General features: G+C 55.4%; 1 protein-coding gene and 1 long non-coding RNA gene across 3 annotated transcripts; one reads left to right on the top strand and one right to left on the bottom strand.

The window, feature by feature from the left end:
* The first annotated feature begins 79 nt into the window (after positions 1-79).
* LOC142604838 (uncharacterized) lies at positions 80-2,243 on the top strand. Of its 2 annotated transcripts, XR_012838685.1 has the most exons (3): positions 80-200; positions 507-601; positions 1,990-2,243. It is a non-coding gene; the product is annotated as an uncharacterized LOC142604838 (long non-coding RNA). The 2 variants fall into 2 exon arrangements; XR_012838684.1 differs by having other exon boundaries at positions 507-2,243.
* A 4,255-nt stretch (positions 2,244-6,498) lies between these two features.
* RSPO1 (R-spondin 1) lies at positions 6,499-21,685 on the bottom strand. Its single transcript, XM_075773826.1, has 6 exons — positions 21,354-21,685; positions 12,467-12,860; positions 10,050-10,241; positions 8,700-8,849; positions 8,092-8,280; positions 6,499-7,275 (listed from the first exon to the last, which is right to left on the bottom strand). Exons 2-6 carry the CDS (start codon positions 12,558-12,560, stop codon positions 7,118-7,120), a joined length of 783 nt encoding a protein of 260 aa, XP_075629941.1. The 5' UTR covers positions 12,561-12,860; positions 21,354-21,685; the 3' UTR covers positions 6,499-7,117.
* Positions 21,686-23,439: the final 1,754 nt, after the last annotated feature.

The following is a 23,439-nucleotide window of genomic DNA, read 5'->3' as shown; positions in this document are numbered from 1 at the left end:
GAGCTGCCTCCGGTCGCCATGGCAACGCGTGGGGCTGGCCCGGCCCCGCCGCCCCGGCCCCTCCACCGCCCACCCACCGCCGGTCCCTCCCGGTCCCTCCCGGTCCCTCCCGGTTCCTCCCGGCCCGCCGTGCCCGCGGGGCTTCGCGGGGCCTCCCCAGCTCGGGGTCACGCCGCGGCGTCCGCCATGACCCGTCCGCGGTGCGCGGCAAGAGGGGCGGCGGCCCGTGGGGCCCACCGGGGCGGGCTGTGCCAGGCCGGGCTTTGCGGGAGGGCTCCTGCCCCGGGGCGCGGCCTGAGGGCGGGCGAAGGGCGGGACGCTGCCGTCCCGGCCGGGGCTGTCGCGCTGGGCGGCGGGGGGACAGCGGGCCATGTGGAGGGAAGAGAAGGCCGAAATAAGGAGGGAGCTGGCAGAGGAGCCCTCATTGTTTGTGCAGCGTTGTTTGTTCACAGGAACATACTGGAATCATTTGGGAGCTTGGCATTAACGCGTATTTCCATTTGTAGATGAATGCGTGCGGTCAGCAAGCGGGCCGGTCGGTGAGGGGTGCTGGTGGAGCCCTGCACAGCACCCTTACGCGCGGTGGGGCAGCGTCGGTGAGGCGTTTCGAGGCACGCAGGGCTGGGCCTGCTGGGTTACTGGCAACGGCTCTTTAAAATTAGAAATAATAACACTGGCCTTTTTATATGAATGTAAAGAATTGCATGGACAGTGCGGAAACTTAAATCAAATTTAGGCAAATTATATGTCTAAAGACTAAGCCTACATTTGTGTTAGTGCCAGATTTTAATAGAAATTGGAAGGATCCTCACCTTGGGGGAATTAAGAAAGCTCCACTGAAACGGTGTTAATTTATACCAGAGGTTGGGCTGGGGCCAAACCGCTCAGCATGTTGGGGAATCATGCCCCAAAACGAAGGTCTGGCCCATCGTTTCTAAATACTCATTAGCAGCAGAGTATTCCCGGCTAGTTCAATTTCCTTCTAGTTCTGCTAATGCTCTTCTAAATCAGAACAATAACAGAGCTGCTGAGATTTTGTTCTTTTAATGATTTTCAACATTTTGCTGTTAGGTAGTGCATAGTCCCTGTTGTACAACAACGTCCTAATGAGTCAAGACTTGTGGGACGTTTTGTAAGATGGCGGTCTCGAATCTTCAGTCTGTTTTGGTTAAGCCTACGATTTCTGTTTCTTCTCTTAATAGAATTATCTATGCCTTGGGCATTTAAAAAATACACATTGATGTGGGTATAAAAAATTAATTCCAAATTGTAGATAATTGTTTAAGCTATCAGACTTGAGGCTCATGCAGAAGAGTTTTCCCAGGACAAGTGTGTTTTCTATTAGAGTTGATATGAATCTGTCAGAAGATCCTTTTGATTTTCAAATTTTTAGACTAAATAGTTGAGTAATACTTGCTCTGTTCTCCCCCACTCTTTCTTCCTTTTCCTTAAGAAAACACTCTTTTTATTGTTAGCAAGATAGCTTGGAGTGCATCCAGAAAATTGCTGTCTCTTTCTGTGAAAGAATAGAAATAGCTAGCTTTAGACATGAGGTTATGTCGTGGAGAACTTTTATTGGTAAAGCCTCCGAGTTAAGTTGTTGAATTCCCACGTTGAAAGCTGTAACGAGTGTCTCAGCACTCTCTCCCCAGCCTTGCTTACAGTGAGCCCTGTTGCCCAAATGGGAGTGGGCTACAATCCTCTATTTTCCATCATAAGAAGAGATTATACTGCTAACATATGGGAATTGCACCCAAACTGGAATAAATTAATCCTTTCAGCTGCGCTCCCCAACCTCAAGTTTTTCCTGACCAAAAGTACATTGCTGGGGCTAACAGTACTTACCTTGCAGTATCTCTCTAGCTGTGGTTGTTGCACTTGTGTATCAACACGTTTTACTCTACTAAACTCATTTTTCATTTGCTATCGATGCATCCTCCTGTTTCAATTTTTAACTTGTTTTTCTTCCTCTTTTTAAATCGGCTGCAGTGGGATGTTGTCCATTCTGCGTACCGGAGGGGAGTGAGAGCTGCCAGGCTGTCGGGTCTGCCAAATGGCCTCAGTTCATGGACACGACTGGCCTGACCATTGCTGAAATGAAATCATTTCAAATTTTATGTGGCCTCTTCCTTGTCAAAATCCCAGTGAATGTGGTTATGTGATGCCATCAGAATGACTCATTGGCGTAATTACATATGTTCTAAGGGGTTATTCCCGTTTTATTAAAAACTAGTGATGTTTGATTTTTGGCAGGGACTGTCTTCCTTGTACAATCTACAGATTTTGTCAATTAAATGAAGGAAAAATAGATTTCCAAGATTTCAGAACAAGACCGGACTTGTACTCAGAGCACTTTTTCAGTGTGGTATTGAGCTACTTTGTTTTATTTAATAGGATAAAAGCCACATCAGCCATCTTTCTCTCCTTGTTGCAGCGGTTCCCTGCAGAGCACAAGGACAGAAGTGGGTTTCGTAGCTAGCCTTCGAAATCATCCCAAGCACTGCCAGAAGATACTGCGGATGGTTTATCACTACAGTAGTTTTCCCAACTCAGTTCCTCAGGAACAGGTTTTCAGGGATACAGCTTACAAGAGTGGGAGGCAGGGCTCCTCGGAAAAGGCTTCAGGTTTGACGGCTCCTTAAGAGAAAAACCAGCAGCGATCCCGATCCCAGATATCAAGGCCTTGGACCCGGAGTTCCCAAAATGGCCACTGAAAGCACTAGGGGGAAGCCGGGGGGGGAGGAGAAAATTGAAGGCTATCAAAAAAGGCAAAAAGGTGAAAAGGGCTTTGAGAGCGCGGGCTGCGCTGTGCCCAGCAGGATGGAGCCCTCAGAGTCAGCGGCGTGCTCGGTCCCGCGCAGTTCTCGCAGGCGTGCAGAGCCTTCTGCTTTACACTTTGAAGTTACGCCAGCGCTGCAGATCTCCCTCGTCGGAATTAAGTGTTTACTAGCAATCTGGAAGCTAAAGCATTTACATAGAAACGTTTTACTTTTGTGATTTGATTTTGATAGTCATGAGAAGTGACTGCTTTTCTGGAAAGCTGCACGTGCTGCACCGTGTGCGTTAGCCTTGCGCGTCGCAGGATTTGCTGTGGCCTTTTGCAGGCTGTTTCGGTGGTGAATGACGAGGTTCTAACCAGGCGTTTTAGCTCGTGCCGTAAGTAACAACATGTTTTCTACCTGCTGCTAACAGATCCTGCTGCTTTTCAAATATCGTGGAGATTCTGGCAAGCAGCTCCATCTAAACTATGGTTTGGCATTCAGTTGGGTGTAATATATTATCGTGTATAAATGCCATTGGCGTGATTTATTTATGGCGACTGGTTAAATGCAGCTGATATTTCTGTCACTTTAATAGAGTTTTTTAAAAAATATTATACCTAACCTCTCTCTGTGAAGTCTATTGATTTAATAAAATCTCTAAATACATATAAAATACCCCTTTTAATGTTCGTAGACAATGTAATCCAAATAATAGTATTTGGGATAACCTGTTTCACCATCCTACTCTATTTCCTTTAATCAAAGCTAAGATTTCTTCTGAGTGAGAAATCATTTTAACATAAACATGAACTAAAAAGTATATACATTGCCTCCATCTCCATGGGGTAGAGAGCTAGTAAATTATTGTTTGAGGAGTATGTGTGCACACATTTAACTTGGCTGTAGCTGACGAAAAATACAGATTTATATTACACAGAGAGGATAAGAACATAATACAACCAACCTGTGTTTGGTGAAATTTGTCTGCTTTAGCTCCTAAATCTCAGCAAATGAGATAGATATTAAACAGTTCCAAACCCACGACTGTAAGCTGTTAATATGTTATTCCTTGCCCTTCGTTCCCCATTACATGGGATGAATTAACCAAAAGCTAAGCAAGCTGCCTGGAAACTGCAGGTTTCGAGTAGAATTCAGTCCAGTGAATAAACCCCAGTTTGTTCACCAGCAAAAATGAAGATGTTTTCTATGCAACGGAGTTTTGGACAAGGGTCTGTCTGTCTATAGGTCTAGCAACTATTTCTCCAGTTCAGCAACTAGGTGATGGAAGTTCAGTGCACAAATACGTGCAGAAGCTGGAGCAGCAACGTTTCCACGCTGTGATCCGCATAGCTACGTTTGGCTTTGGGACGGTAGGCAGAAGTTACTTGGGGGAGGCTCTTTCTTTCTAGACATTTTTGATCCGTTGGGATTTGACTCCAGTTTTGGTGAATAAAGCAAACAAAGCTTGTTCAGCAAACCCATTTATTTGTTTATTTGTTTAAAGAAGCATATTTTACAGTGATGCCACGGAGAACACCACAACAGATTTTATTTGGTGGGCCGAAAGCGTTCATGTGAGTTGAGATGACGTCAGCCTATCTAAGGAAATCTCTGCCTTGGACTGCTGAGCTCAGCGTGCAAATCACGTTGGTCAAACGCAAAATGTTTCTAAATTCATAAATTAACCAGCTCTCTGGGAGTGGGAATAAGCACAATTCTCGAGCTGATTAAAGAAAGAAATTTGATTTGTTTTTTATATTTTCCTCCTAATTTTTCTAAAACAATTTAATTTTAAAATCACTCATACTGAAAAATCTTGGATTTTCTTAATACGCATTTTAAACTTTCCTTTGCCTTTCTCCCTTTTTCTTCCCTTTTTGCTATGAAAAAGGCAGAAGAGAAAAGTCTCCAACAGAAAGCAGCTTGTCAGTTTTTCTAAAAAACTCTAGAAAGTTCTATAAAATAGGTTGTGTTGATTTATTATATGCAGTTTAGTTTGGAAATAGCTGTGCTAATATTGCCATGAGTTACTGTAGGGTATCCAGTCAGTTCACAGAGCCTCCGTGCGTAAAACCTTACTAACGCACACTCACGTCTCTAATCCTTGTTGAGAACTGGATTGAGATACTGCAGCAGGAGGGAGGGAGGAGTCGTTTAGGAGTTAGCAAGCTGAGGTTCATGAAAGGGTTACTGATTATTGCTGCTAAAAAGCGGAAGGGACAAATGGTTCTGCTTACATGCAACGCCATGGCACAAATGAAATACTTATCTCACAGGCTAGCTGAGGCTAGAAAATAAAGTGAGATCTGATCTTTCAACTGGGAGGCTTTCAGGAATCGTCTGAACATGATCCATAAACAACTCAAAGGATGACTTTCAAGAACCTCTTTCTCTCTCTGCTTGGTATGCTGGTCGTTCATCATTGTGCTGAAATGGAATCCCCTTTAAAAGATATAACGGCTTCTTGTTTACTTAAACACAAAGTGGATGATGGGCTGAAAGGTTTTGCTGCCAGCAGAGCAGTCACGGAGAGCTTGGTACAGCTCCGGAGCTGAAACAACTGCGCAGCTCCCACGTCCCGCACTGAGCCAAACCAGCCGTGAAGCGGACGGGTCGAAGGGAGAGTTTAGGTGTCCTCTGCCGGAGCTGAGTCCTCGGTGGGCGCCACGAGCTGCCGGCTCTTCGCAGGGGAGGACCAGGAGTGCTGGGCGTGGGCTGGCGACCCATCGGAGCGAGTGGGGGCTCTCCCGCAGGCATCCCCGCACACTCGCTGGCTCGCTCTGCCCGCCAGAACCGCAGAGCAGAGAGGGTGGTAGGAAAGAAAGCGCAGCAGAGACTGTATTCGCCAGGTTTAGCTTGGGGTGAGCGTTTCCCTGCCCATCGCCTTACTGGGGGAGCTAGGAGCTTCAGCAGCACGTCACTGATGCGCCTGGGCACATCTCTGGGAGCCACGGCACCTCCCCTGGCTCCGTCCCTCAGGACCAGCGGGCTTTTGCTGAACTCTAGAGGAATTAAATGTCTGCACGTATTTATATCGAGGAAACACATTTTAAAATATAAGGGAAACTGAGCGGTATGCCACCTTGTGACACTGCCGAGGGTAAAGCTCTCCGCACAGGGAAGGCAGCGTTCACGTCACCCCGCACGGGTCTCACCGGGTCTCTGTCCTGCATGGTCCTCGTCCCGGTTCCTCTGCCCAGGTGTGGGCTCTTGCAGAGCCGGAGCGCTTGTGCTGAATCCAGGGAATTCCAGTCGGTGGCATGCAGACCATCAAACTTAAAAGTTTGTTTCTCTTCTGCAGAGCCCGAGCTGTGCCTTCCCCCTCCCGCCTGCCTTCCCTCCTGCTACGTGCCTGGGTCGTGTCTGGGCAGACGGACGAGCGTGTCCCTCTCCCGGGATGGAGTCCCGCGGCTGTGACTGTACAAGCAGAGTCACAATGTTTCGGCAACCTGTGGTTTGTTGTAACCTCTCATTTTCTCAATCTGCCGCATGTTAACTGGATCCTTCAGTGGGAAATTCCTCAGGGGCTCCACGGAGCACAGCTGGGGTCCTGCGAGCGCAGGACGGCTGGGTTGTGGCTGCAGTGCAGCTGGCAGCACTTTCTGGGATTTTCTTAAAGCTTTGGTGAGTTTCCCTTCCACAAGTGAGTCTCTGTCCTGTGGGACACCAGCCTCCATAGGGGCCAAGGCATGAACCACACACTCAGGAAGCTGGTTGTCATTTTGTTTTTTGGTTTTTTTTTTGTTTGTTTTTTGTTTTTTTAATTTGAAATAACTCTTTGAAGCAGATTCAGGGCAGATACCACTGACCTCTTACCACAAACGTTTAACATGTATTCGCAATGATAAAGTCATACAGCTTAAAACACAAAATAAAGGGTGGGGGAAAGAGAAAGAGGCCGCTGCCTTCGTGTGAGTCCGGGTCCCAGGTCAGGGAGAGCGGCCGTGCGGGTCCAGTCTCGTCCCACTGCCTGCAGCCGTGCTACGCTGGGGCCAGGCACCCGGGCTCGAGGCGAGGCCCTTGGTCATGAAGTCTCGCGTCCGGGTCCTTCGCTGCGTCAGACTGCACCTCTCCTCCCTGCAGCATCCCCGCAGAGCCCCGGGGAGGTGGGCTTCCCTCCGCGTGTGCTCCCGCTCCTCGGCAGCGTCCTTCCGCGGTCCCGGGTGCTGTGTGTGTGTGTGCAGCCTCCTTAAATATTGTGTATGTGGTTTCTGTCGGGTCTGTGGGTCGGTCTGGGAGTATATGTCTGTCTTTCTGGACATGTGTACGTGTTGTGTAGCAGTGCTCTGGTTCAATAAAGCTTTCATATACATAGCAGCAATGAAGTCTTGCCGTCAGGTGACGTAAAGGACCAGCTACTGGGCAGGGCTAGCGGACGTTGTGGGGACCTCAGCCCCTCTCTGTTTGCTCTTCCTCTTCTTGGTGCCAGACTTAGCGTCTTTGGTGTCTTTCCGATTTCTGTTCCCATTCGCATTATCTTGCTTTCCTTGCTCTTCCTTTTTCTTCCTTTTCCCTGCAGTAAAGCAAAGGGGCACCGTGAGGCTCTCCAGCAGAGCGAGCTGGCCCGCGGCCCGTGGCTGCGGGGTGGCCCGAAGGGCCTGTGCCCTCCCCACGCACGGAGGTGCCCGAGAGCCGCCCTGTCTGCCGGGCTGTGCTCTGCATCGCCGGCTGTTGCCTAAATATAAACAGGGAAGAAGGATCAAATCTGGATTTAGCTTTGTATTTGTCGGTCTCCAGCAGAGGTGTTAACACTTGTGTTTCTCCACGGCTGCATACCAGGCCCCTTAGCTAACGCCCGCTGCTGTGTGCACCAGAGGGACGGATCGGCCTCCCCCTGCCCCGTTGTTAATCCCTGTGGTGTTAGTCTCTGCTTAGAACTGGTTTCCCTCAAAACACTCAACCCCGCTGCAATCCTCGTCCATCCCATAAGAGGATGACCAAACCACCATTCATCCTGAAGACACTCTAATTGCTGGGAAAAACGCAGACCTAAGCGTTCTGGTAGAGAAGAAGATGACTCTCGTCACTGCAGCGTGCAGGCCTGCACCTTTGGCCGCTCAGCTGCCTGGCTGATCTCTGCTTGGGGAAGAAGCTAAAATATCTGAAAGCCCGTGGGATGTGTGGCAAGCCATGCTGAGGATCGCCCACCCGAGGTCTGTGCCGGTTCCACCCAGGGGTCTTTCTGGCTGCTGTCACGTTGTGTTCCCTGTGCCGTAGAGGGGTACGAGATGCACAGCGCATTTATGATACCTGACAATTGGCTGAATACTTGTGCCTGACAAATAAAGGGTGCTGGGGAAGGATGGTGAGATATTCCACGTCTGCTCACCTTCGGGGCACTGGTTCTTCTGCACGGTGCACCTCCGCACCTCTGTGGTGGCAGGACACAGGGACACGTCTCCGGATGGAGCCTGCAGAATCCGCCGCGTTCGGTCTTCATTGCCCTTCTTGAAGCCGCAGAGCTTCCTCTTCTTGGAGCAGGGCCCCCAGGGCCCCCACTCACTCATTTCACATTGTGCTGCCAGATAACAAGAGAGGCCAGCAGTAACTCTCGTTTCTCCGTTGCTGCCTCGGGATTCCCGGAGCCCTCGCACACCACCGCACCACTCCCCCACTTGCAGGCTGGAAGGGTACGTGGGTTTCCCCAGCAGCTCTCAAGGCACCCCCTTCCTCGCCATACCGCACAAACTGAGTCACGCTGCACAAGCACGCCGCAGCAATGCCGGGGTGCTGCTCCCCGTCTAGGCTGGTTTTCGGAGGGCTCAGCCCTCTGCAGGGCTGCGTCTGGCCTGTGCCGTCACCCACTTGACACGGGTACGACAAGCCATCGTCTCTGAGGGGCTCGTTTTATCATCTAAACCAAAGTGTGGCAATTCATGCGACTGGGCCCGACAGAGGCACAGAAAGCTCAGCGAAAGGTGCCCGAGCATCACTTACCAGGACTGCTGCACTCCATGGTGCCGTTGGCAGCAGAGTAGCCTTCGGGGCATGTGACGTAACACCTCCCTTTGTGCAAATACAAACCTTCCTTACATTTTGTGCAAAAGTTTCGACTGAAACAGGACTCACAGTTCTCAATTTTGCATTCTGGGGAAAAAAAAAACCAACACAAAGCCGTCATGTAGTCTGATGTGAGCAAAAGACTTGGGAAGCTCTTGACTGGTAACTGGAGTTTGATCCTGCCTCCAAGGGGTCTGCCAACAGCCAGGACGAGCCTCTTAACGTCCTGCCAGGCCTGGTTGTGCTACTCGGATAGAATCAGTCTGCTTTGCACCATTCCCTGGTACAGGACAGAGCCGCTGTGCTGCAGCTCTCATAGCCAGCAGCAGCTGCTGCCAGATCAAAATCGGGCAGGGTGGAAAAGGTTGGGGCTGGTGTTCAGCTTGAGCATCAGTCAGCCAGAGCAGGACAGCACAAAGCATAAAGTCCTGTATCAATGGCTCCAGCTGCAGCTACAGTATGGGCTGCAGAGAAACGGAGTTAGATGGAAGTCTGGCCACGAGGGCGATTTGCATGAAACTGCCAGGGAAGTGATCACATTTTTCCATGTCCAGCTTCTTTCTGGTGCTCTGGCTGAAAGAGGGAGCCCCAGGCCAAGGATCTCATTCAGAGAGCTGCTTGGCTGTGGTGAACGGGCAGAGGAGAGAAGAAAAGGTACTTGTGCAAGTAGCACCTTAAAAACTGAAAGGATCTCCCTCCTCCTCCTCCTTCCTCCCAAAGAAAGAGGGTGCCAGTCCGGCAGCCCAGGTAACAGAGCTTCCCAAATGTCCTGCCGGATGCCACATCCACAGCATTACCTGGGCGGTGCTGAGCGTGCTGTGACGGGGTAACCCAGCCCTGAAGCGTTTGCTAGTGGCCCTCTACTCTAATGGACCACTGGTCCATTGACCACCGCCTGCCTACAGCACAGAGAGACCCGCAGAGGCTCTCAAAGACCAGGAAGGCCAAAACTCAAGTCTAACCCTGCATGGAAGGGCTGGTGTGGGGCAGTGGATGCTTGCCCAGCCTCTGAGGGCACAGCGTGGGCAGTGTCTAGTGGCTGCTCAAAGGGAAGGAGCAGCTCAGCCTGGTTGCATGCTGCACCAAGGTGCGTTAGCCAACATCGGCATAGATTACGGGGTTATTCCCTGAGTAGATCACTGCCCTGCTCAGCACCTCCTTCTCCCCTTCGATGCAGCCACAGCATCTCCTCTCCCCTGACTGGAGGTGGCATGATCCCCTGCAAAGCTCCGCAAAGCACCACCACCCTCCTGCGTTTCGCCCGTTCCCTCCCACCGCCGTACTCACTGATGCACTTGTTCATGTCTGTATTGCGAAGGCCAAAGTATCCCAGTGGACAAGATGGTAGGCAAATCCCAATTTGCCGGATGTCATTCCTCTCCAGAAGGATGAAGAGTTTGGGGGAACATCTCAGGCACCCATTGAACTCAGAGCACAGGTCGCAGCCTCTGGCACAGCCCTGACTCAGCTCGGTGCTAACTGGAAGAGCAGAGAGAGGGAGCGGTTAGCGCCCGCCTGCACGGCCAGGCTCCGCACGCACCAGCTTCGTCCCCAAAACACCGGCACCACGGGGCAGGAGGGGCAGGACCAAGGGCTGGGTCCTGCCGCACTGACGCCCTCACTGCGGCTCCTGGCACCGCTCCGGCCGGGTGTCACGGCCCGTGCCTGGCGCCCACAGGCAGCAGTGCCGCACCGAGCACAGGCGCGAGGGTCGTGCCAGCAGCAGCGGTGAGGAGCAGGACCAGCAGCAGCCGCCAACTCTGCACAGAGTCCCGGCACTCTGCCCAGCAGCCTCTGCCTCCTGCCCTGCCACTTGGCCCTGCCGCCTGCACCGGGCAGACACCCGCCAGGGACACGCACCCAGGGGGCCAGCGCCTCCCCCCACGTCCCCCCTTGGGGCTGGTGGTGCCGCCCCGCCGAGCTACGGGCACGCCGCAGGATGAGGGGACCAGAGCTGCGCAGGGCTGGAGCAAAACCGTCTGGCTAAGTCTGCGCTGCGCTGCGAGCCAGGCTGCGTCCCCAGCTAGATCTCGCCCTGACCCTGCTTTTGTTAACTGTATCTGGCAGTGCAGGAGATTTCACTGCCCTCAAAATAGAGATGTGCTCTCAGCTCCTAAGTTCAGTCCAAGAAAAATACTCAATCCCATGTCTTGAGAGTTTTCTGCTTTTAATTATCATACAAAATGCTGCTTGTTTTGAAACCAATAGCATTCTTTGCAGGCTAGAATGCAGGTTATTTTTATTAGTTTATTATGCAAGCAGCGTCCTTGTTTATAGAAAAGCTGTGTATTTAAGAAATGTTTTCTTTTAAATACTGTGTTTACCACACTTCAAAAGCGAGCGTGGAGCACCACAGTGTTCACATGCCAGACCGAGAGGTAAGAAAACTTTCCTCTCCCCCCACAGTGACCCGAGACCTCGGCAGCTCCCCTCTGCCTGTCCCAGCCCATCGCTGGTCCATGGCGCGGAGGCTGCCGCAGCCTGGGGAAGCGAAACAGAAAGCAGCCGGGGGTCCCCAGCCCCGCGGACCCTCCGTGACCAGCTGCCAGGAGGCTTTGCAGGTCTGGACTGAGACCTCCCCTTGGCATTATGGGCCTCCCGTACGCAGGGACCCCCGGGGATCCGGCCCCATCCCTCCCGCAGCGCTGGGCAGCTGTGCCAAGGTCTGCCTCTATGGCAAAGGTATAAACCAGCCCCTCGCTGGAAATTGCACTTCATAGCATTAGCCATGACATCAGGTTTTCCTTGTTCTCCCAGGACTCAGCAGTCCCAGTTTTAATATAAAATAATTTTTATATAATTTAATTTAAGATAGTTCTAATGTAAACCAGTTCTAAACCCAGCTTACGTAAATGAGGGCAAACCCATCTGGCAGCTCTTGTACCGATTCAGCCTGGTTGCCCTGCGTGAGCCCCGAGCTGGGACCAGCCAAGGACCATCCGGGCTGCAGGGATAATTACAACCCCGTGCACTGCGGGTCGCACCGCAGCCCGGCCACCCTGCGGCCCAGCACCCGGTAGCAGCTGAGTGGGCACCGTGCGTGGCTGCTGCCTGGGGCAGAGCCTGCCGGGTGGCTCCGGGTGGGACGGGGTGGCCGTGGGGGTAAAAGGACAGCGCGGGGCAGGAGCCTGCCAGCGGAGCAGCGTCTGGGAGGAGGGTGGGGAGCGATGCACGGCTCTGCTCACCCGCTCCCTTCCCTCTACAGCTCACTTCTCCTGGGGAGGCACCTGACAATGGTGGGGGACCCCGAGGCTGCCGGCCCGCTCAGTGCCTGCGGGGGCAAAAGTGGGGGCAGCCAAGGCGCTGCGGGAAGCGGGGAGGCTGACCCCGTCCTGCTCCACAGAGCGAACTCCTCTGGCCACGGGCGCTGCCGTGGGCACCAGCTCACCCGTGGGAGCAGCGCTGGCCGGTCCCTGCCCCGAGCCGCAGGCTGGGGGGCAGCTCCTCCCCGTGCCTGCCCGGCACTGCCTGCAGGGTTAGTGCAGGCAGCTGCTGGGGGGCACCTGCCTGCGGCTCGGGGCTGCGGCAGGTCCGGCAGGACAGGGTAGTGCACATCTCTGCACGGGAGTGGAACCTGGGGAGCTCCGAGGGCTTGCGGGGCACCCCAGGCTCTGCCCAGCTCTCTGTGTTAGGGAACGCATTCACCATCTGCACAAACCGTACAGCATCACGAGAAGAAGTAAAGAAAAGCGTTTCATACATACTTCGTCTTTGCCTCTTGCCCTTCACCACTTTGCTGCTGCCTGTTAGATCCATCGAGCTTAGAAAAACCACCACCACAAACAGTCCAAGCTGCATAGTAACTCTCCAGCGCTGCAGCCCCTCCGTCGCAGGGTGGTCGGAGGAGCCCGCTCCACAGCCGGGGATCTCTCTGCTGCCGCTAAAACGTCTCGGGCGGGATCAGAGCTGAGAGTCTGTGCACGAAGCCTGGTACGGGACCATATCCACAAACTACATCGGCCACAGCGAGCTTAGGTAGCAGGTAACATGGCTCTACCTTCATCCCCGTAAGGAGCGCAGGAGCTTGGCTCTAGTCCCATCTGGGGGCTCCGGCAGCGAGCGTTAGCTGCTTGCAGTTTCCAAGTGCACTCGCAGGAACTGCAAAGGAAGAAGAGAACAGATTAACTCAACAGTCGACATCGCTCCCATGACGGCTGGGCTCGGCACTGCGGCGGGCGAGCGCAGAAGCTGTGGGACAAACTGGGGGAGCAGAACACAGGGAGTGCAGGCAGACGGCGGCACCCGGAGTGGTGTGGGGCGAATCGCCCTCCAACCTCATCCACAAGTCACTGCGTTGCTTAATAACAGTTAGCACATGTAGGAACGCCTAATGCAGCTTTGCCATCTGCCAATGCTGCATACAGTTATAGCTGCAACTTGTTTAAAATAGTGCCAGTCCCCCTCGGCCGCCCCTCCTTGAGCAGCAGATGGCCTCTGCGGGCTGCCAAGCGCACAAGATGTTTCCCATCAAGTGGGCACCTCTGGGGCTGGTAGTCGAGCCGAGCAGAAAGCGAGCCTGCAGTCCCAAGCCGGAGACGGGGCTGTCTGGGGACGGGGCGGGATCGTCCCGCGAGCTACCCAAAACGCCGCGTTTCTGCTTGGAGGGAATTTCCAAACCTCCCAGCTCCCATTGCCCCGGAGCAGCAGGGAAGGGTCAGCACTGCCTGCGCAGGCAGAGGCAGTGCCGAGCGGGGCTGAGCACGGGAGCTGCTCTGCCCAGGGCTCACCGGCTCTGGCATGGCCCTGCCGATGGAGGAAGCCCGGCGTTCGGCAGCAAGTGTGGCTGTAAATGCCGTGCTGCCCTCGCCAAGCGGCGGTGATGAGTTGCCCAGCGTGCATGGCAGGACAGGGCGACGAGATGGCAATGCCGGGAGGGCAGGCTGGGCAACAAACCAATTCCTCTGCATGAACTTCTTGGAGAGCAAAGGGAAGCCCAGCGCAGCGGGAAGTTGCCGGATGGCAGCACAGCGCGCAGGGCTCCAGGCACAGCCAGACCGGGAGCTCCATGTGTCTTGTCCTCGCCCTGGAGTGGCCAAGACCCTGCTCCTGCGGCCGAGACCCTGTTCCTGCCGGCCGCGCTGCCCGAGGCCAGGGGAGAGGCAGCGCAGGCAGGGCTGCTGTGGAGCAGTGTGCTGCTTCCCCGGGAAATGACCCAGGAGGTGGTTTTCCGTGTGCCCTGCGGCTGGCGTGCAGGAAGGGCGACCTCCGGGCTGCACGGAGAGTGCTGGCACTGCCAGGCAGGGCCACGCTCTTCTCTCCGCAACTGGCAGAGCAAAGTTCCACCAACGGCTGCTATTGTGTGGAAATAAAGGCGACAACATTCACTCTGTGAAGTCAAATGAAACAGAAAATGGTTTTAATCCCTTTATAATAACTACGCAATCGTCGGTGCCCCAAATGGCCAGTGGCAATGGTGCTGGACTGAAGCCCGGCCGCAGCCCGCGCTGCCTGCGGGATGGACGCGGCCCCGGGGTGCCGGCCCCCTCCCACACCCACCGTGGGGTTGGGGACCTGCCAAGGGGCCACCGGCCGGAGCAGGTCCCCTGCCCCTTCCCAGCTGTAGGGTGGTGACAGCTACGGCAGCAAAACACCTGAACGGAGAGGGCTGCCCACAGCAGCGGCAGCGGGCTGGCAGCATCGTGAGCCAGCTGCTGCAGGGAGATGTGACCCGCGTACCGCTGAGCCTCGTAGCAGCACGTGTCCTGACACCGAGACGTGCCCCAGAGTGGGCACCTGATGGCGGCTTTGGCTCACGTGTGCCAGCGAGGCCTGGAGGCCATGGGGTGCTCAGAGCGCTGCCGTCGTCCTCCTGTCCCGGTGGCTTTGAACTTTTCACCGTGCCTCTGCCGCGACTCTGCCGAGCGCTGCTGGGGCAGGAGCACAGCGCTCCCCATGTGCTTGTCGTTACAGCCCACAGCTCATCCACAGGATTTTCAAATAAATAATTAGTTGCTTGTGTAAACACCAACTTGTTCTGCACTTCCAAGTCTGTTTGCTGCAAGCTGCTTTATAAACATTGTCAAGTGCTTAAGCTGAGCTGTTGGGAGTGTTTACCAGAGCGGAGAGCTGTGCGGAGAGGGGATCCCACCCCGGCCTCCCTCCGCATCGCGCTCACATGCAGGGACCTGGGCACGGCATGGGGCTCCCCTGCGCGGGGGTGAGGCAGCACGGGCAGCCGGGCGAGGAGGGACGCACGGCATGGCGCGGCACAGCCAGAGGACCCTGGGGATGCTAGCTGGTGTGAGCGGCGCAGTGTCCATACGGCGAGGCCCAGACTCTCCCCAAATTAGTTCTGAGCGCCAGCTGCGCTGGAGGGAGCACGGTGCCGCCGCCCTGCCCTGGCTGCCCCTTGGTTTTAATTACGGCGGGTTTGCAGGTGAAGCGCGTTCGCAGGAAGTACACGCTGAACCCGCTCCGCGTCCTGCACTGTTTACACAACACTCACAGTTTAGGCAAAATCCCCTCGGCGTGGGGACAGCAGCAGGGATGTTCCTAGGGAGCAAACACAGCCCCGGCGTGCCAAGACCCAGCGTGAAGCTTTTGCCGCTGCCATGTACCCCATCTCTCAAGGTTTGTTCAGCACAAGGGCAGGGAAGTGCCATAGGGAAGGAACCTTGAGGCCACGAGCACAAACCAGACAAGCACACGCTTTTTCCTCCTCGTTTCCTCGCTTTCTAGCCCAAAGAGAGCCTGGGCCTCTGGCCACAGCTGCCCACTCAGCACAGAAAAGCTGAACGATGCTGAACAGCCAGTGCCAAGGCGGGTCGCTGGGACGATCCCCATGTTTCAAAACCTCCCTTCAAGCACGGTGTCTGCGGTGTGCCTACCGGCAGAGCCCGCAGCAGAAGGGCTGGGCTCTCAGCTCTTCCCACCCTCACCTCGGGACACAAATTACGATTCTTTCTGCTATTGCAGCCATCAGTCAAGCTCGGGTTGCTGCAAACAATTTCCAGTCTAAACATTAGCAGAATTTATGCCGTTATCCCATCGACAGGCAGAAGTTGGGGTAACCTGAATTGCTCTGAATTCATTTATGGAGAGACCTGGCCCCTGCATCTGAGATGACAGTAAGCCTTGTTTGCAATTCAATGAGGATAAATTGGTCCTTGGGAGCTCCAATACAAACCAGAAAATGTAAACCATCCAGATAATTTACCATTAGTCCTCCTACACACAAGGTGAGAAAGACCAACATTATATCCCCAGGATATTCAAGACCTAATCCACAATAACTAAATTGCTGATATATTGCCTCTTGCTGAATGTATCAGGCTATCCGTAATGTAAACGGGCTCTCCAAAGGTTTACTGAGTCTGGGAGAGAAGGACCAGATGCTCGTGCGAGGGCTGGAGGCAGGACAAAGTCCGATTACAGCAGCAGCAGTAATGAACCCCCGGGAACTGCCAGGTCGGCTGCCAACAGCCGGCTGGACATCAGCTACGAGCGTGGGGGAATTTGGGTTTCTAGGTCCCGGAGCTAGATAGACAATTTGAATTTCACCTTGGCAATCTGTTTAGGGGGTGCAAATGCACAAGGAGAACAGGCTCCAGAAATGCCTTTGCCTGCAGGAAGAGTCGCGGTTTTGCAGGGGTTCACCCGGTTTTGTTTGGTCCCAGCAGACGCGCAGCCCCGCACCCGGCAGGCTCGGACATGGGGGACGGCACCCGGGACAAATCACCCCGAGCCCTCCCTGGGCAGAGTCTGGCCCCAGGGAGGTTTATGGCAGCAGCCAGCTCCACGCTGCCGGCAGATTCCCCAACCTGCCTTTGTGTAAATTTTCAACAAGCCCATTGAGTAACGACAGCGGCGCCCGGGTACCAGAGGTGCTGGGAGGGGAGCGGGAGGAGGAGGAGGAACGGGAGTGGGCTGCAAAGAAGAGCAGGGCCACATGCGAGGATGGGGTCCGTGGGGCACGCGGCGATCCTCGCTCCCAGCACGATGAGCTGCTGCCCGGCGTCTGAGCCAGCCAGAACAGGACAGATCCCAGCGGGTACCGGAGGGGAGATAAAGGAGACCACACAGGGGTGGGAGGAGCGGCACCGGGACCAGCCATCCTGTCTGAGGGCAGCACAGCTCCCCGGCATCTGCCGAAGCCCCCAGGCCAATATCGAGCAGCTGTAGGATGCGGCGATGCTGGCACGCACCCAGCACCCTGCATCAGGAGGTACTGCTGCCACCGTGAGCCTCCCCAGTCCGGCCCTGCCCGGAAAGCGGCCGAGCTGCTCTTGCCGCACGGCTGAACCTCAGCAGGTGGGATATAGCCAGCAGGAGAGGAGGCATCTTTCAAACAAGCAGAAGCCCACACACGCATTTATCTCGCTGCATGCCTTGCCCTTGCTTGGCAAAAGTCTCCGGCAGGCAAAGCTTCCCCAGACAGCTAAAGCCCCAGGTGCGGCGGTGTGGCTCCCCAGCCCGGCGAGGGAGTAGAGCCAGCGGGCTCCAAAGCACCCGTCTTCCCTCGTGCCCCGGTGCATGCCAGGAGACGCGGGTGTCAGGAACCAGCCCCGGGGAGGCGAGTGCCGGCAGCCGCGCAGAGCGGGAGCCTCATCCAGGCGAGGTCAGAGACTCTCACCAGAGCTGTTCCGTCGTGGCCGGAGCTCCCTGCCTGCTCTGCCAGCCCGGCAGCGGGAGGAAGGCAGCGCGGTGCCGCAGGTTTGGGGCCCTCGTTCCCTTTGGGAAAGTCTCACACTCTTTCTGAGAGGTGTTTCCCTGTCGACGAGGCAGAGATAGCGTGAACGCTGCGTGAGCAGCACCACGACTCTCCACGGAAGAAGGTCCCATGCATGCATGGCTCGGTCATCGCGACTGCCACAGGGTGTCTCACGCACCTCCAGCCGGCAAACATCTCTGCACATGCACATGCAGAGCCACTTTGTTCTGCTTAATCCTTGAAGCAATAAAAGAAGGCTGCATTAAGTCAAATTTCCGAACCAGAAGGTCTTCATTTGATATTATATCCGAGTGCCAAGATCTGCAAAATCCCTAACCCATAAACTTCACTGAAAAAATAAAATAATAAAAACCAATCTGGCAGCAGAGTTCTCCGCAGCATTGTTGAGGTCTGACTCCTTCCACCAGCTTCTGCACTGCATTCCCCGGATCTGCGGAGCCGTGCTGTGACCCGCTAATGGGGAATATGCCGAGGAGAGGCTCCTGCCCGCGGCCGCCCCTCTGTCCCAGCCCGGTGGCAGAGAGTCACTCCGGGGCTCTGCCGCAGCAGCCCCCCGGCCTCCCCGCTGGCTCCAGCCCCCCGCTCCACTCAGCGCCAGCTCCTCGCCCGCCTCGCGCCGTGCCCGGCACAGTAGCTGCTCCAAGTAATGCTGCGATTAATAGTGCCACAGGCCTCTCTCCGGGAGTGCTTGTGCTTCAGCATTGTAAAACAACAGGAAACTTTTTACTGGGGGATTTCCATTACCCTCTTGCTAGCGCAGAGGAGCGGCATACTGGTCTGGAGGAGAAGGAAGCAGCGAAGCCCTGAAGCAGGCTGCAGGCTCGGTGTGTGCTGCTTCTCCACAAAACCAGAGCAGCATCTGAAAAGGCGCTGGGGCCATCCCGGCAGGCACGGCTCCGGTACTGCGGACTGGGAAACTGCTTGGGGATCGAGCTGCGGTCACTGGAAAAGCAAACCTCTTTCTATATAGGTACAACTTCAGGTAGGTTTAAGCCTCACTCACCAAATGCCAACCAAGGACCAAATGCACTAGAACAGCAGCAACCAAAGCAAATTTCAGACCAGGAATTGCAAACCAGTCCATTTAAGAGCAATGCAGACCAGGGCACCGAAAACCTCGCTCTTCCATCTAAAGGGCTCCTCAACAACCCCACAGGCCCTATTGCTGCGCAGGGACATGCTCAGCAGGTTCCCCGGGAGGTGCAGAGCAGACACACGCCATGTTAGCCTACAGCCCCCGCTCCCGGAGCCCCTGAGTGTGCGGGGAGCAGGGGGCTGTAACGCAAAATGGGAAACACGGGCGCTCTCATCCTATGCTAGTGTGCACGCGTTCAGCTCAATACCCAATTCCCCTCTTATTTCAGTGTAAATGTGTCCAAACAAGGGCTTACAGCAACCTTCCTGAACTACCTCTAAATGCAGGCTTTTTAAAAGCAAATTTCCAGGGCTTACAGGAGCCCAGTGAGTCGCAAGCCGCTGTGCTAATCAGCTTCTCCAGGCAAAAGCAGAGACAAAGCCTGGGGCAAAGACCCTAAACAGCACCTGGGGCTTTCTGCTTGGCCATGTGCAAAGGAAGCATCTGCCAAGTGTGAGCTTCCTGCAGGGATTCCGGGTGCACCGGCTCTCGCACCGAAATGTCACTGCCTGGGAAACCTGAGCCCTGCGGAGCGGGAGCAGCACGGATTGCAGCAGCAGCAGAAAACACGACAGGGAAAAATAACCAGCAGCCTCAGCTTTGGGCATCGGGCAGGACAGGGCGTTCGGCTGGTGGGGGGGAGCGGGCCGGGCAGCCTGAGCTTTCTCCAGCCCAGCCATTGCTGCAAGCCTGGCCTGAGCACAGGCGAGTTCTGCCTTTTTTGTGGGGTGACAGCAACCCGCACCGCCAGCACGGGGGGACCCAGCTCGCTCTGCAGAGCCTGGCATCGTTCGGGGTGGTTTGCAACGAAGTTCATCCTGCAGCCAGGCCACGCCACCCGGTGCGCACGAGCGTGTGGGGAAGCTTCAATCCCAGAGGAGCATCCTCGGAGGCAGTTGTCGGTGGGTACGGCTGGAAAGCTGTGTCTGTGTTTGCCAAGGTCTCAGGCACGTCTGTCCTGGGGGGACACCAGGTCCCCCTCACACAGCCCCAGGGAAGGTGTCTCTGCTGGCCAGTCCCCACCTCGGCCATGTGGTCCCGGCTTTCCCACCCCAGTGCCATCCCCGCAGGTGGTGGGAGGCTGACCTGGCCCCAGCACTGGTGCTCACTGCAGTTTCATGGCCCCGTAGCACGGGCACAGAGGTGCTCTGGCAGCTCAGGTCTAGCTCGGATGATGGACACGTGGGGTTTATGCTCTGCTCTGCCGTTGCCTGCACATGCTGGCATGGCCAGCGTATTTTGGCTGTGTTCAGGGGGTCACATCCATGCCCCTGCGGCCCCGGAGTGAGTGCCCCTGCACCCCTGGCTCGCTCCCTGCCGTGTCCCTCAGGGTGGTGCTGCTGCTTTCGCAGCGGCCGCACCGGGGCCAGGGAGCTGATCCAGCTGAAACGAGCCTTTTTTCCAGGGTGGTTTCCAGGCATGTCGCAGCACTGGCATTCCCAGGCTCGCAGTTGCTGCCGCCGTCCTCCCATCCAGCCTCCATGGCCCCGGCCCCATGGCGAGGATGAGGTGATCGGGCAGTCAGGAGCTCGCCTGCTCCAGGGTCACGGATGGACTTCAGACAAAATCATTCAAAGTGGAGAACCCCTTGGGCAGATGTTTCACTGCAAGTGCTGGGTCTCCGTGGGATCTCAGCGTAAACCTGGCGACCACAAACAGCCACGGACCTTTGGGTAACAGGAATTTTGGCACTGGTACCCGCTGACCCCTGTGCAGCAGGGCGAAGGCTCCGTGCCTGCCATGCTGTGCAACATTTGCTTCTGCCGGTGTTACCCTATTTTAATGCCTTTTACTATAAGACACCCCTCTAAAACCAAACCAGATCACCTGAACACCGCTTCGTCCGTCTCCAGGGAACACACACGCCTGAGTCTACAAGAAACCCCAGCAGTCCAGGGGTGACCATTCCCCAGTCGCCCGCACCCTCGTCTCGCAGCACCCCAGCTCAGTGGGCACGGAGGACCAGAGGACGGAGGCTGAAACGTCACCTTGACCCGAGCCCTCGCTGGGGACCCGTGTCCCTGCCTGGCTGCGGGAGCACGCTGCAGCAAGCCCCGAGCCCTCGCTAACCCACAGGTTCGGCAGCCCAGCGCCGAGATCCAGCAGCACTTCCCCTGCACATCAGCATGGGGTGTTAACACGGACGTCTAATTATTACCATGATCGCTGTTAACCATTTCCCCGCTGATCCCCCATCTGAAAGCCCAGGGAGTACGTACTTACCCCGCACTCTCCGGGTGCCTGCCGTGCCCCCATGGGTGCCATCTTCTGCAGGAGGCTGTTAGGCGCAGCCACAACAATATTGAGACAGCAATCGCTTAACTGCCTCGTCCCCTCATTGCTCAGCTCGGGCACGCTCCCGTCTCTGGAAGTCAGTGGGAAAGCAGGCAGGGCACTGCAGCCCGCCGCGCAGCACTCAGCCTCTGCACCGCGGCCGGCGGGACCCTGGGGCTGGTCCAGTATCAGCAACGAGCTCCAGCAAACTGATCAATATTGCGACTAGCTCTCCGTGTCCCCTTCCCGGGTCTGGGAAGGTAAAACAGTGGCAGGGGACAGTGTGCGGCAGCCCAGCTTCCCTGCAAAGCCCCACGCACCTTGGGGGTGGGGGAGACGGGGATCCCAACAGATTGTGCTGTGATTTCTCACAGCTCTCATTGTCTGAACTCATTATCCACATTGCACAAGGCAAACCCGCAAGTCGGATGCTGACAAGGCTTGCGTTCCTCATTAGCAGCCCACATTGCAAAAGCTTCATCTAAACAAACATGCATTCTGAAACCCTTACCTCTGACTTGTCACTCCCTCATCACTGCTGAAAAGACTCTACTGGTTTCTCAGTTTTAAAATACTACAAGACCAACTAGAAAAATCCTCGGTTCCTCCAGAGAAAGTTACATGCACGTTTCTGTCAAAAAAAATGAAAAATATATTCATGGCGAGTTCATGGAGCAGTCTGGTGCATTTGGGTCTGGGGATTTTGTTCACTTGTTTTTTAAAGCAGGTTTCTAAAAGCTTCCCAGGTTTTGCGCAGAGAAACAAACCCTTCTGTGATGTGCAGGATTTCAGCTCGTAAAGATCGCCCAGGCTAGTTCATACTCCATCAGCCCACGCTGCTCCCTGCGTATGCAAAGCAGAAAGTATGTGATCATATCAGAGCAATTTGCACATTAATAAATCCTGGTCTCAATGCCGTAGACTCCATCCCCATCCACCGGGTAGGGGCTTTTTATTATTATTATTACCAGAGTATCCAGCTTTGTAAAGGCATCTAGTGCGAACTCCTGCATGAGGGAATTCCACCCCACTAGTACCACCTCCTAAGACAATATCCAGCCAAAATATTGTGACTGTTGCAAAACCCGGACTGGAGCTCCACAAAGGACCTTCCAGCGTTGCATCCAGAGCCAACGGGGTCTCAGTGAATTACTGCAGAGTGACACACCATCCAGTTGCCTTTGTAGTCTTTTTTATTTATGACAGTTAATTCCAAGTTATTACTAACATTTCAGTGGTAACTGGCATATGAAGTCATCAGCTGTCACAACTGCATCTGTTAATAAACATGTCAAATATTAAAAGCAGCTTATTATCCTCTGGAGGGGGGAAGGCACTAAGGCGAAGAGCTGGAAAGCCTGGCTATTTTTTGATCTCTGGCTGCGCAGCAGGAGGAAACGCTGACGCTCAGGAGAGCACAGCGTGACCGCGGTGAGGCTGTGCTGGGCTACCTGCCCTCCATCACACCTGAGCAGCCAGGAGCTCTGCTCCTCAGCTCCCCTTCCCTTCTCCGCCTCAACGGGGGCAGCCAGGAGGGACGCGGGACGGACCCCTGCTTGGCACAGGCGCACAGAGCAACATCGAGGCGCACCCAGCATCTCGCCCTCGCCACAGCCTTCTGGCGTGCGGTGCCATCCCGGCCCGGCTGCGCTCGGCAGCGGGCATCCCCCGCCTGCCAGTCGCCCGCGGAGGAGGCAGAAGTGCCCCAGCCCTGGGGGAGCCTGGGGAGAAGCGCAGGGTGCCCCCAGCCCCCCGTGTGCCCCCTGCGTTGGGGTGTTCCCGGGGCATGCAGCCCTGGAGCCGTGCTGGACCCTGCGCCCGTGTCTCTCTGTACGAGCCGTAAACAGGAGCTGATGTCTGCCTGCTTCCCGAGCGGCCATCAGTGCCGTGCGGCCGGCAGCAGCAGGTCCTCACGCGTGACCGACCCTCGTCCCTGGCTCTCGCAGAGCCGATGTGGTGCCTGTGGCCGTGGGGTTCTGCCGAGAGCCCTGGTGCCCTGGCAGGTGGTCCCAGGGGCACAGCTGTGTGACAAGCCACTGGCCAGCCCCTCGGCACACCGTGCCCACGGACCCCGGCAGTCTCCTGGGGAAGGATGTTGCTTCCCTTCAGTGCAGGAGGAGATGCACTGAACGCTCCATCTCTACCTTCCCCTTTTTCTGAGTCAACTTCTCCAACCCTCTGAACACGTTTCAGTATTTATTTTAGGTGTAAGATCCACTCGAGCAGATGTCATAATTCTGCTGTAATGAGTAAAATTCAGCCTTAGCGTCCAGGTGTTCCTAGGGACATCACAGGACAACGTGCTGATGGGTGAGACACCCATGCCAAGCAGGGTGACTCACCATGCAGTGCTTAGCAAAACTCTTGAAGCAACGAGGAGCAGCATCATGTTCACTTGATCCTCCCCAAGCTTGCAGGGCTCCCAGCTGGAAGCCGGAGGGAACAGGCTCCTCCAGAGGCTCCCGAACCCCCGCCCCGATCCCTCTCTGGGGGCCAGGGCAGGTCCCCTTCGATATCCCGCTGCCCACAAGCCACCACTGACGAGGGTCTCTGAGCATCCCCAGCAGTCGCTGGCATGAGCCCTGGGACTCAGTACG

The sequence above is a fragment of the Balearica regulorum genome, chromosome 22 (assembly GCF_011004875.1).
Source record: "Balearica regulorum gibbericeps isolate bBalReg1 chromosome 22, bBalReg1.pri, whole genome shotgun sequence".
Taxonomy (NCBI): domain Eukaryota; kingdom Metazoa; phylum Chordata; class Aves; order Gruiformes; family Gruidae; genus Balearica; species Balearica regulorum.
This window is presented reverse-complemented; position numbering and strand designations above follow the sequence as displayed.

Coding starts and splice junctions, on each gene's coding strand:
- RSPO1 (XM_075773826.1), bottom strand. CDS start 12,560: ATGCAGCTTGGACTGTTTGTGGTGGTGGTTTTTCTAAGCTCGATGGAT. Junction 8,850..10,049: donor AGACATGAACAAGTGCATCA/GTGAGTACGGCG, acceptor TTTTTTCCCCAG/AATGCAAAATTGAGAACTGT. Junction 8,281..8,699: donor CATGGAGTGCAGCAGTCCTG/GTAAGTGATGCT, acceptor GTTATCTGGCAG/CACAATGTGAAATGAGTGAG.